The sequence below is a fragment of the Aplidium turbinatum genome, chromosome 1 (assembly GCF_918807975.1).
Source record: "Aplidium turbinatum chromosome 1, kaAplTurb1.1, whole genome shotgun sequence".
Classification (NCBI taxonomy): domain Eukaryota; kingdom Metazoa; phylum Chordata; class Ascidiacea; order Aplousobranchia; family Polyclinidae; genus Aplidium; species Aplidium turbinatum.
The window spans coordinates 42,431,518-42,445,163 of NC_137472.1; the positions used below are offsets into that span (position 1 = coordinate 42,431,518).

The 13,646-nt window shown below is 38.2% G+C and overlaps 2 protein-coding genes and 1 pseudogene across 2 annotated transcripts; 2 read left to right on the forward strand and 1 right to left on the reverse strand.

Annotated features, from left to right (window-relative positions):
- Window positions 1–1,853: 1,853 nt before the first annotated feature.
- On the forward strand, window positions 1,854–4,288 carry LOC145771343 (zinc finger protein 330-like). The gene has a single exon (XM_082583095.1). The coding sequence runs from the start codon at window positions 1,926–1,928 to the stop codon at window positions 2,748–2,750; it is 825 nt and encodes a 274-aa protein (XP_082439221.1). The 5' UTR covers window positions 1,854–1,925; the 3' UTR covers window positions 2,751–4,288.
- A 24-nt stretch (window positions 4,289–4,312) lies between these two features.
- Window positions 4,313–8,853, forward strand: LOC145780056 (phenylalanine--tRNA ligase alpha subunit-like). Its single transcript, XM_082591771.1, has 3 exons — window positions 4,313–4,516; window positions 4,936–5,652; window positions 5,929–8,853. The coding sequence occupies exons 1-3, from the start codon at window positions 4,313–4,315 to the stop codon at window positions 6,499–6,501; spliced, it is 1,494 nt and encodes a 497-aa protein (XP_082447897.1). The 3' UTR covers window positions 6,502–8,853.
- A 2,391-nt stretch (window positions 8,854–11,244) lies between these two features.
- LOC145765956 (SCAN domain-containing protein 3 pseudogene) lies at window positions 11,245–11,820 on the reverse strand (annotated as a pseudogene).
- Between the last annotated feature and the right edge of the window lie 1,826 nt (window positions 11,821–13,646).

Below are 13,646 nucleotides of genomic sequence, written 5' to 3' on the forward strand. Positions count from 1 at the left end.
CCCCCAGTAATTTTGCTTGTTCAATTTCATTTTGTGTTTGTTTAAAAGATCAATAAAAGTCGTTTGAGACAACTAAAAAATCTCAAAGTCTAGACAAATGCTGATCGAGGTGTATATCATATTAGTATGGGTTGCCCACAAACCATTGAATCACTGTGTGGGTAGCCCATGGTCTGCCCATAAAAAATGTGGGCAGCCCATGGTCTGCCCATAAAAAATGTGGGCAGTCCATGGTCTGCCCATAAAAAATGTGGGCAACCCATGGCCTGCCCATGAAAAATGTGGGTAGCCCATGGTCTGCCCATAAAAAATGTGGGCAGCCCATGTTCTGCCCATAAAAAATGTGGGCAGCCCATGTTCTGCCCATGAAAAATGTGGGAAGCCCATGTTTTGCCCATAAAAAATGTGGGCAGCCCATGTTCTGCCCATAAAAATGTGGGCAGCCCATGGTTTGCCCATAAACAAAGTGAGAAGCCCATCAATATTTCATGCTTAGCCCATGATCAATAATTTTATGTGGCTAAATTTATTAAAATGCATTTATATGATCACGCATTTGAAGACTGGAAGTTTTATATTCCACCTTGTCATTTAGCAACACTTTCTGCAAGAAAGCCCATATTGGGCACATATGGCAAAAACACAAAAACCCACATAGAACCCACATGCCCACAAGCCCATTAAAATAGTATATGGGGCCCATATGGGCTTGCTGGCTGGGTAGGTACGGTAGCCTATTTTGAATGGGGAGGCCGGAGGGGGGTGGTTTGATGGTCGGCGGGCGAAGCCTGACGGCGTGATCGCCGAAGACGACACCCAGTGGTAGGGGGTGTGGGGGTCTCCCCCAGAAAATTTTGAAAAATTACTTTGAATTTGGGGCATTCTGAGAGCATGTTCAACAAAAATTTGGGTATGAATATTACTGTAAAATGGTGCTGTCCGGTGGCATAGCAAAAGGATAAGATCATGCTTTCTTTGGCAATATTCGGAAATAAAGCTATGTCTCTATGTTGAGTCTGGATGCAACCTATTTCGTCCCCTGAAAAATTCGTATCCCGATTTCGTAACTAAAGGCCTCCAGGTTTTCACGACATCAATAAGACACAAAGGAACACAATAATGCCGTAAGAGCTACACCCATAAGTTCACTTGCTGGATCCGCCCCTGAAGCAAAAAGTGTCTATCGGTAAGAAATCGAACGCTGGCTCATATTTTTGCCAAGAATTTCAGACTTTGGCTTCACTCCCACCGAAACCAAAGATTCCAGCGCCTCTTCGTCGCCGTTCGCTCAGTTGGTTAAGCACTTGACTTTCTAGAAAGACAAAAAACTGCAAAATGAATCTAGCTAAATCGGCTCTTGGGTGGTGCGCTGTTGCAACGCAATTCAGGCCTGCTCTCCATTCAGCCACACCTTGCGCATGTAATAATTTACACTTTACAGATTACATTCACTTGAAAAATTAAATTTTCATTGGGCAACTTGTAAAATTTTAATTCAAAAAGTAGGGTTGCCAAATAAATATGTTTACTTCAAAGTTTTTTAGGACATTTTGTACATTAGACACAAAACTCAGGGAGCGGCCTGATTGTGAAACTAACAAATAGTAACTCATGTGTTTGAGAGGACAATATGTTCCTTTTATAAAATCATTTAAGCTTTCAGATTGGTAAAAAAGCAGTTTCAAAGCAAGCAATTTTTTTATTAATGACAGCCTGCATTAAAAATCGTCAGAATTAAATTCAGAAAATGACATTAGAAAATTTTCGAAAGGTTTTTGCAAATTTATTTGTAGGAATCTGGCAACACTGTTTTGATAATGCTCCTGAGTCCCGTTAACCGTATGTGTGTAGTTTCTCAATTCTCAATTAAATTGTAATTTATCGGTTTTATTTGATTAAGGCTATCTATATATCTTCAGTGAAAAATGCCAAAAAAGAAGACAGGAGCTCGTAAAAAAGCTGAAAAGCAAAGCCAAAGGCAGCGACAGATACGAACATTAAGAGAAAATATTTCTGTTGCTGATCAGCCATGCAATATGTCCATGGAATGCGACAAATGCGGTGTTCGACAAAAAAATCGTGCTTTTTGTTACATGTGTTTTCATGTGCAAAAGTTGCCGGTTTGTGCACACTGTGGAAAGCAAAAGTGCATGAAGTCATCAGACTGTGTTATCAAACATCCTGGAGTTCATGCAACTGGGATGCAGATGGTAGGGGCAATATGTGATATATGTGAAGCATGGGTTTGTCATGGAAGAAAATGTCTTTCGACTCATGCTTGTGAGTGCCCATTACTAGATGCAGATTGTGTGGAATGTGAGCGTGGGGTATGGAAACATGGTGGACGCATATTTAAGTGCTCCTTTTGCAATTCATTTCTCTGTGAAGATGACCAGTTTGAACATCAAGCAACTTGCCAAGTTATAGAGTCAGACAGTTACAAATGTGCATCTTGTAATCGTCATGGCCAATACTCATGTATGCAATGTAAAGTGTGCTTTTGTGAAGATCATGTTCGGCGAAAAGGAGTGACATATAAACGCAATGAACCGATTCCATGCCCTAAATGCAGTTATAAAACTTCTGAAACTAAAGCATTGAGTGTATCAATTAGAAAACATGAATATGGTCGACACAATATGGATGATGAGACTGACAACAAAGCTTATTCCCAGGAATATCTATATGCTACTCAGAAATTTGAGAGTTTTGGCATCAATGATTATGAAGACGATGATTTGGATGATTAAATTGTTTGACCTAATTTTTGGAAACCATTTGTTTTAAACAATAACATTGACATGCACCAAATATAAACTTTATAAAAAAATTTCACTTTTTTTGAACAATTCAACACAAAGATTCGTGATTGGCTAACTACCGTATCTCAAACCATAATGCTTCTATTTATTTCAATTGACATCCTCAAATAACGGCTGTCCTCATGATTTAATTTAAAAATCCAAACTATATGTGAAACTTTTATTGTAGCTTGCAACATTTACTTTTTCATGCGTGCATATCTACTAGCAAATATGTTTGTTTAATCAATAATGTGTCATCAACTATATAAGTATAAGTATAACAGTATAATTTGCAAAGGAGCTAATCGAATGTTCAGTGTGTTTATCAGTGTCATGTGGAAATGGTTTTAACAAGGCTAATTGATCTAATTATATGACTGTATTTTATTCAAACGTTTTTGCTACTAAACATTAATCTGATAAGAAAAATGTTTTTCATTGCATTCTGTTTTGTTAACATGCTTTTCTTTTATTATTGAAAATAAAAATACCTTCATTTCAAACTCATGCAGTTATTAGCATTTCAGCGTCGGAGACAGAAGTGAATTTTTTTGTTCCCTTCACAATCCAATCTCAATATGTAATGTATGTTAAATGAATCTTGCTCTGCTATCGTTAAAGTGCTTAGGTTTTACAAGCAAAGCATACTTTACAACTACTGTTTTTTACCACTCACGGTGAAAGTAAATGCGATGCCAAAAGCAAGAAACAACAACATGCAATGTGAAAATTATCAAAACTAATTTTTTAAAAGGAATTTTTTGTTTTATTAAGTACCGTACCGTACAGAATCAAATGTTCATAATAAATAATGTGTTTTCATAAATAAATTTATGTTCACTTTAAAAAAAATTGTTATTATAATGTACATATCTAGTGGAGTGCTGGATTGGATTGTGAAAAAAACTTAAGTCTCCATTAAAAACAAAAATTTATTATCGTTGCTGACTTTTAGTTTTTTTTTTTATATCAGACAAAAAACAGTGTCACAGTAAAGCCAATACTTCTGGTTAATTTATGGTTTGCATTTGTATAATTAAATATTGCTTTTAAAACCTCAATGAGATGCTTAGTGCTTACTAAAAGGACAACTGTACATTTTTACCTTATTCCTAGTAGACTTCGAGCTTTTCATATCTGCCGTAGGTTTGCTATGTACTTTAGGCTAGCCTATATTGTACTGCATGCACTGCATGGTGCATACAGCGCTTTTGTTGCACTATTGGCATTGGTATCAATTTCAGGGTTTTCATTTTGACATTGTCTCCTATGTAAATTGCTGAAAGTAACATGTACATCTGTGGTGGATATAGTGCTGTATTATAAGACATTATGGTATTTGGTTACAAAACCATTTAAAAAAAAACAATATTAACTGTATTTTAGTTGCAAGTTTTGTGCACATTTACCTTACCCAATTAGACTTGCTCTATTAATTTAAAAAATTTAATTTAAACATTGTTTTGTTTTTGGCATTGCTTCAGGTTTACCTTTAATCAAACTTAAATATGAATGTAGACAATGTAGCTGAATCTATTCTTGAGCAAATCAACAAATATGAATCTGTTGATTCATTTGTTCTAGCTGCTGCTCTTGAAACCGACCATCAGGTTATTGTAGGTGCAATAAAAAGTCTACAATGCTTTGAAGCTTTAATTTTGGTTGAACCCAGAACAATCAAAAAATGGGAAACCACACAAGAAGGCAATGAGGTTAGTAATTTAGTACACCAGAGCCACATATTCACAAGTAACGTCAATTATGATAAAGTGTTGGTATGTTTTTTTTCAGCTTCCCATTGTAACAAGAATTGACAGCTGTACACACATTTTGCCCATGAAGCTGAGTTATTCAATTTTTCTGAACTAATTTATGACACTAAGTTCTTTATCTCAGCTGTTTGCCAGTCATTTTAATTACTTAGCTGTTTTTAAACCATAAACCAGTTACCTCTCTACCCAAATTATATTTAGCTGTTGTCTAGGAAAAATGACTAGGATCTTATCAATGCAAATTACTTTGCATATTTCATATGTCATAACAATATTTTATTGGACTTTTATTAAATCTTAAAAATTGTTGCAATCTATATTTTAATTATTGTTTTTATGAAATAGTTTGCTAAATGCAGGTGGTCAATTCAGGAAGCTATGAATTCAACGTCTACAAAGCAATTCCAGCAGAAGGAATTGCACAGGCTGAACTGATGAAAACTATTCCCAATGCCAAGATTGGTTTCAGCAAAGCAATGTCCAACAAGTGGATTCAAATGCGAAAAGTTGACAATATTGCAATGGTATTCACCGTAGTTGAAAATCTTGAAGATGGCACAAAGAATGTTTTAGAAAAACTGCAAATGGGGAATATGGAAAGCATGAATGATAAATTGCTTCGTGAGCTGAAGAAAAGAAAACTTATCCAAGAGGTGACTACAAAAAGCTTCTTTGTTCAGAAAGGAGAGAACTTTACTTTGAAGCCCGAAAAGCCTGAAACTGAATTGACGAGTCAAATGTTGCAAGATGGGTCTTGGAAAAACAAAACCTTTAAACCGTACAATTATGATGCGTTGGGAGCATCCCCAATGGGTGGGCATTTGCATCCCTTATTGAAGGTCCGATCGGCATATCGTCAAATTTTTCTTGAAATGGGATTCACCGAGATGCCAACCAACAGCTTTGTGGAGAGTTCATTCTGGAACTTTGACGCACTTTTTCAGCCTCAGCAACATCCTGCTCGAGATGCTCATGACACTTTCTTCATTTCTGATCCTAAAGTCTCTACAAAGTTCCCCAATGATTACTTAGAACGGGTGAAAACTGTCCATTCGGAAGGCGGATATGGTTCAACGGTAACTAACTTTTTGTTATTTGGATTGCCCACAGTAATATGTGATTAATTTTATAAAACTTGAGTAAGTTACGTAGCCTGCCTGTAAAACTCTTATATATAATTTAAGTGCTTACATATTATAACGGTTTTATTGAGTGATTTATTTTATTGGTTACTACCAGCAAAGAATAAACTGGACATCTGTAGAAGGTTAGATTCTTTTTTCAACAAATCTGACTGTTCTGTTAATTATGTTGCATGTGTGTGATTTATATTTGAATACGTATGTGCTCAGGGTTACAGATATGATTGGAAGAAGTCAGAAGCAGAAAAAAATGTTCTTCGCACGCACACGACCGCGGTAAGTGCGCGAATGCTGTACGCTCTGGCTCAACGAAAACCTTTCACTCCAGTCAAGTACTTTTCCATTGATCGTGTCTTTCGGAATGAGACATTGGATGCCACTCACCTGGCAGAGTTTCAGCAGGTTGAAGGTGTCGTTGCCGACGAGAGCGTGACGCTGGGTGATCTCGTTGGTATTCTGCACGCTTTCTTTAAAAAGCTTGGTATGAAGAAATTACGTTTCAAGCCGGCCTATAACCCTTACACAGAACCGTCCATGGAAGTGTTTGGTTACCACGATGGCCTCAAAAAGTGGGTTGAAATAGGAAATTCTGGGGTGTTTCGCCCGGAGATGTTACGCCCAATGGGGCTTCCTGAGAATGTAAATGTCATTGCGTGGGGTTTGTCGTTGGAACGACCAACTATGATCAAGTTAGGAATCAATAACATTCGGGACTTGGTGGGTCATAAAGTAGACTTACAAATGGTTTATAACAGTCCAATATGCCGCATGGACATGCAATGATTGTACAATACTGTACTCTTGTGCGTTGGGTTATTGCACAATGCACAAGAGTTCCACCGTCTGTGATGTGTTGTTTGGAATCATGGAAAACTGTTGGTGTTGAGCGCAGATGAAAAACATTTAAGCTTGGGTGGTGTAGTTTATTGACGACATGCTGTTTGGCTATTGATTTTTTTTTTTTTAGATAGTTTATTAAGAAAAATGAAAATATCTGCGTCTCTTTGGTAGTGCAATGAAATCTGTTTTAATTTCAAGTTTTTAAATGTTTCACTGCGTTGTGCTCTCCAAGGTAAAAAGCTTCTGTCGTCACTTCATTGCCTTCTTTCCGATTAGCGAGCTTACTTAGTTATTTTTTTGATATAATAGACTAACTATGGCGGCCATGACAAAAACCACCAAATGTTCACAATTTTAGAGCAAATTTGTTTATTCTAGACCGAAGAAGAAAATTTTTGAATACTTTCCACATTGTTTTCACACACTTAGAATCTGAAATGCGTGCTTTATTTATATAGAATGATTGCTCCGTATTTTGGTTTCTTTTTCCTCATGTTTGCAATTTATACTGCACAGCGGTACTTTGTGAACATCATTTGAAATCTTAAGTAATTTTCAAAAAGTGCGAAATACTGGTAATTGGTTTATTGAGTAAAATAAAATTTTGAATAAAAAATAAACTGAAATGCAATTCCCAGGAATGCAAAGAAATTTATAGTCCGCCCCGTTAGCTCAGTGGTAACGCACCCGGCTCAAGATTATGCGGCGCTGGTTCGACTCTCGGGGTGTGCGCTTGAGCAACGCATTTCAGGACTGCTCTCCATTTAGCGGCACTATTCAACGGCATAGTGAATGAAATAATTCCCCGGCAACAACACTTCAACAATCGGAAAACTTCACTCTGCTGACCTCGGTAACCGGCCCTGCGCCAAGAGCCTCTACACTACAAGTATGCGAAACTACCAGGAATAACCTATCAAGGCTTTGTCAGTCCGAGGATAAAGATTCAAAACCAAACCATAGTTCAACCAGCTTTTTAATACCGACATATTCTTGCCAGCTTTTTGATAAAAAGCTACTTGAGTTCTGAATATAGTTTTATAGACTACGTTTCTAAACTAACACTGAGTAAATCAAAATTATTCTTACGATAAGTTAAGCTAGTTACAGGTTCATCAAGCATCCGCGAGATGTTTTAATAATGAATAAATAATTATTATAATTGGTTCTTTGTGATGCGTTGTCGTCAATTTACTGCAACTATTGTCTCAGCTTAAATAGAACTTTGTGCTTCAAATGTTGATGTATTGATATACTGTATATTACGAATAAGCAATTAGATGTTCGCTTGCAGAATGACATGTATGAACATCATGCTGCGACGTTGAAACGCTGTTTAAAGTCGTCTTTTGCAAGCCTGGTTTACAGGTGGCTCTCGTGACTTGGCATTCATGGACACATCCGCGAATAGCACTTTTTCGCCTCTTTATTCGATCCCGATAACTTAACAACCAAACTGACAATATTTGACGAAACGTTGTAGGTCGAATGATCAGAATCTGATTATTTTTCTGAAAGTTGTTAAAGAGTCTCAGCTATTCTATGAAGCTGAAGTTATTGTATTTAACAATCAAAGCGAGATCACTCTCGCACATGGTATCCCGCTGTAACTTCTCATATTTGTGGAAAGTAAAGGACCAGTGTCAGCTTCAAGCTGCATTCAACTTTAGCGGTGAGATGGCACATCTGCCAAGACGCTCAGTTTCCAATCATGCGATCTTGGTTTGACTCCCAGCTTGCCTGGTTGTTGAAAATCACCGCTCACCTCTACCCAGGGTGTAATAAATCGGGTGGGCGTAGTTGCTGAAGAAAACGCCGCATCAGAATGTTTTTAAATTTAGCTACTTTTAACTTCGATGCGAAACATAAACTGATAGACCCAAAATACAGTAGCTACTGTATATTCTTATCTTCCACTAAAATTTCATCCAACCGTTCTTCGTGCGCTGGTAACTTGTCGTTTGTAACCTACTAGCTTTATCTGGTCTCTAAGTTTTGTAACGATTTTAATGCTGTTCACATATTCACTGTCAACGTACATGGATAAGTATTTTATGTCAATTTAGATTTTGAAGTTCATGACTTGTTGTTTGTAAAAAAACACCTTTATAACATGAAAATCAATCACTAATTTCTAATAAACACTAAGAACAGTTTGTTGAAAATTCGCTCATGAGTTAACAAATAGTCTGCGTCTTACAAAAAATACCAAAAACGAAGAACAAATGCTGCGCCGATTAAACTGCAATTTGTGCAAAAATATCATGCAATGCATCCGACAACTTCTAATTTTTCTTCCGGCTGGGTTTCGCTAATAAAAAATATCAAAATGTTTTTGCAAGTTTATAAATGCGCTGGAGAAATTAGTAGCTTACCGGTGGAATACTTTTGAAAAGCAGCATGGGTGTCACCACGCCGTCGCCCATCTACATTTTTAACAGTACCAGTACAAAATTAGTTTCTACAATTGTGAAAATGTCGTGATTGCTGACAGGAACCGGTAGATTACTACAACGTATATTTGTTTGATGAAGAATAAGCTTATGAAGGTTTTATATGCTTTAAGTGTCGATCGCATAGATTTGCAAAGCTCATACCAGATTGACGTCATTAGACAGAGACTTAAGAAAATGCCAAGTTCAATTCTGACAAAAAGTTTTATTTTGGAATCACCAATCTCAAACATAAAGAGAATCATTGTCACCGACAATGCATAAATCCTGCCATTCCTCATTAAGATATAGTCCAGTCGTTGAAGGGTTTTACCTTGACTTAATTGGTGTAAAGCTGAAATTTTGCACATTGGTTCTGTTCATTGTGTACAATGACCAAAAAAAATCCCTGTAAAAATTGTTTGGTGAAAAAAAGTTCTCCGCTATTTTCGAAATTCCGCCATTTTTTTCAAAATGGTGGATGTACAAATACTGAAATATTCAATTTTTATGAAATTATTGTTAGTGTTGGTGCTCACTTAAAAGTAAATTTTATACTGCAATTATTTCACATTGGCAAAGTTTTGGTCCACCGTGATTGCCGGAGGAAGTTTACGGATACACGGAAAAGGGTTCAGGGAAAATGCCTGCTAAGAAATTACGATCTGTGACAAGGAAATTCAAGCTTCTGAAGCCTCCAGTATTCTGCGTCAAAAGGTTGCTGATGGGATTAATGCTGCCAGTAGGCTACTAATAGAGGGGACAACACTGTTGCGACAGCTGGTCGAGTTGTTGTTTTGTGGGACTCGAGTTCTCACGGACAGACCTGGCTTTAGTTTTGTTAAAACAGATGTTTTTGCAAGGACTACAGTATATTAGAGTGTTGTAAGAGACGTTCTGACGATTGGTAATTTGCCGTGAAAGGTCGTATTGAACATTACGGTGGCGATTTGCATGCTGCCCTGTTTATACCATCATTCTTGTAGTGTTAATCTTATATATAGATTTAACGTAACCTTGTAATGCGGCAGAGTATTGAGGCAAAACGTCGAAAATTTGGGCGACCGAACGATGAGGAACAAGACCAGGCATCTCTAAAGATGTGTTCGCATCTTGAACAGAATGATGAAGAACAGTTAACGATATCAGACCTCAGATCTTTTTAGCAAATGATGATTGCTTTCCTTATGGATCAAAATATCTGAAGACCCAATCGATGAATCTATTTATATAACTGAAGGTCAGGGCCTTCATGACATTGTCACTATGAGAGAGAAGACATCCGAATTCCTCCGATCTCATTACCTAAAAACAAGGCATGAGGATGATGAAGAGTCACAAAAGAGAGAAATAGTTATAACTGCGGCAAGGCTCATCAAAAATGATGTTCCATCTGTTAATGATCACTATCCAAGCACAGACGCACTCAATAGTAATCGTGTTTTATGTGCGCCCATTGCGATACATAACATACAGAACACTGCGATCGCAGATGCGATACAACAGACGACAGAAAGCAGCGAAGTGACATATAGTCTTCGAGTCAGCTGCTCCCCTTATTTTGGCTTGCCATTAAGTGTCTTTGCCGAGACACACCTGCGTGCTCTGGAGCGGTGTCGAACCCACGTCCTTTCGAACGTCGCGCAGACGTTAATTCTCACCACTCGGCTACGCAACCGACACTCAACCTCGGTCCTGCTCTAATGTAGCCCACTTGCCTGAAACTTTGCGAACACTGTTGGGTTCTTTATTTGTAAGAAAAGACACAAAGCAAAAGGTTGCAAGTATTGGCCAAGCTGTCGTTCTCACCACTCGACCGACCAGATTGTCAGACCACGAGCGGTGATTGCACCATTGCAAATTGGTCTTGCTGTTCAAGGACATCATTTGTACAGGTCGAGATTTCTTGTTAATACTTTGCAGTTTACACAATATGGGATATTGTTTTTCTTACGCAAAAGTCCTGAGGTTTGAAAAGAATGCTGCTGATTGTGTAGCGTCAGAATCCATTGTTCTAGTACAGTGCTACTCAAACTTTTTTATGCCGTGTACCGGCTGAGCACCTTCCATCACTTGGCGTCCCGGTCAATTTGCGAAAAAAAGACAAGAGCAAAGTCATTATTACTTTTGTAACAAATACACAAAAAAACAAGTAAAAAACACTTTTATTAATGGTCTTTCGAATTTTGATGCGAAGTGTGCGCTTGCTCATTTACAACCAGCTTATCCAATTGCGGTTCAATGGAAGACGATGCTACTCGAAGAGGAGCATGGATATCCAACGCGTTTCTGTGTTTTCCCTACAGCTAACGGTAGAAAAGCCGGTTTCACATAGATATGTACAAGGGAATGGAAGCAGTGTTTTAATAGCTATGGTACACAGTCTCGGATATTCTGCTTTTATTTTGACCCAGAAGCTTGCAAGGGAGTTTGATTCAAAAGATTTTCGCAAACTTTCGTCAGCAGATAGATCCAATAATTTATCTTTAAAATCGACACTTAAATTTAACTCTTCTACGTTTACAGTTGGTGCAAATGGGTTTCGAATCCATTCATTTCCTCTTCGTGGATCTTTTTGTTCCGGAAAATAATGTTGAATACGTTCCACCAAATTTGACAAATGTTCTGTGGCAGTATCTTGAACACATTTTACGTCCAAATTGTCTCCAGCATCGTCAATAACAGTAGCTAACTTAGGAAACATGTCGTAACAATTGTTCGAGACTAGAACCTTCCATGCTTTCAGCTTTCGTTGCATGCCGTCAATTCTATCTGCTGTTGCAAAAAGTGAAGCATTTTTTCCTTGCATTGAAGTGTTAAGGCCATTCATAATAACGAAAATACGATGGACCATATTTTCGAACAAATGTTGAACGACTTCTTTTTACAGTCAACACCTCAGTGCTTCCAGCATTACTTTCGTTTGAATCAGAATCATCATGTAGGTCTGAAACTTGTCTCCGTTTCATATATTTGTCCATAGGACCACGCTTTGCAATTTGTAAAACTTAGCTAAAACTATAGCCTACATACTTTTTATAGGCTAATATGGGCTAACAGCTAACTCACTTTCTAAAGAAGAACAAGGTTTAAAGCTTTAACAAATCTATGTAAAAACATGCTCAACTCACTCCAATCATCTGATATTTTGAAGTCAGAGTGTGGCCGATCGATTGAGCCTCTCACTTCTCTACTCGTTACTGGACGCTGCAGGTATAGTCAAGCACGTGGACACAGCACAAACACACAAAAAGGATGATCATCTCGCATCGAACATTGCGATACTTTGTTGAAATAATGGACAGCAATTACGACATAACATTTCTTTGTGACGTAACTGGATATCATCGTAGTAGCGGGCCACCAAACAGTCTATAGCTGGGAAAGCAGATTGAACATTGTCGTTGCCTAAAAATTATTATATAGACATTCTGATCAACATAAAACAAATTACTCAATTTACAATTTCTCCTAACTGACCGCGTACCAGCAGCCAAGTGCTCGCGTACCGGCACCGGTACGCGTACCGGCGTTTGAGTAGCACTGTTCTAGTAAACATAGACCTACTCGAAAGTACAATGTTATTTGCAGCTGACAATGTTGATCATAATATTATCACCCTGGATGGGAAGGGGACTTTCCACGGGATGGGAATGATTGCTGCCTTGACACCGGGTCAGAAAGCAAAGCGTAGCCTATGATCAAAGGCACAGCATATCACAACTCAACATCACAGAGAAGACTAGGATTGAAATCATGCAACTCCGCTTTGCCAATGAAACGCAGAAGACATCACTGGCTGGTTATGCACCTTTTTCTCAAGATCAAACCCTGAGGAATAATGTGAATGGTGTTGTGGCCGAGGATAACGTTAATGAACATTAACAAAAAAAATGATTGACCTATTCGATCAGTAAAACACTTCGGGGTAGCCTAAAGGCTGCGAAGTGATCAATGCCCCAGGGGATGCTGATGTTCCGATTGTGAAGGCTACTGTTCTTAGTGCAGTGTCACACTCGACAACGTTGATTGGAGAAGACACAGATCTGTTGGTCCTGCTTCTTCATTATGCGCAACAGGTAAACGGAGATCTATATTTTCGTTCCGACAAGGAAAATGCTGACAAAGTGTATCATATAAACGAACTGAAAATGGTGGTGGGTGAAGAATTATGTTCCCAGTTACTTCTTCTACATGCCTACACTGGATGTGACACAACATCAAGAATCTTTGGTGTGGGTAAGAAAATCTGTCTTTCACAAGCTAGTAAAGGGTGATGCTATTCTGAAAGACTGTGCCAATTACGTCCTTCTTCCAAAGCAGACAGCAGCATCCATTGTGAAAAAAGATTGTCAAGCGATGGCTGTGATTTTTTGGAGCACGCGGACGGATTCCCTCTCGTCATTGCACTACAGAGTAGGCTACTAAGAAAAAAAGTAGCCTAGTCTCTTCCCAATCATTTGTGACACCAGAACACCTACAAACTACTGAGTCATCAACAAAATTTCACTGTCTAAGGGTTTACTACCAAATAATGGTCTGGCTAGGACAGGAGAGTGATATGGAAACTTGCGGGTGGGGTTGGAAACTGGAAGGCAGTCAGTTTGTGACAACAGAGTCGGACATGAATGCGGACCCAGATTCCCTCTTATAGAT

Excerpts from the sequence above, each read along its gene's own strand:
- LOC145780056 (XM_082591771.1), top strand. The coding sequence starts at position 4,313 with ATGAATGTAGACAATGTAGCTGAATCTATTCTTGAGCAAATCAACAAA. Across the intron at positions 4,517-4,935 it reads CCACACAAGAAGGCAATGAG|GTGGTCAATTCAGGAAGCTA; the intron begins GTTAGTAATTTA and ends TGCTAAATGCAG. Across the intron at positions 5,653-5,928 it reads AAGGCGGATATGGTTCAACG|GGTTACAGATATGATTGGAA; the intron begins GTAACTAACTTT and ends GTATGTGCTCAG.
- LOC145771343 (XM_082583095.1), top strand. The coding sequence starts at position 1,926 with ATGCCAAAAAAGAAGACAGGAGCTCGTAAAAAAGCTGAAAAGCAAAGC.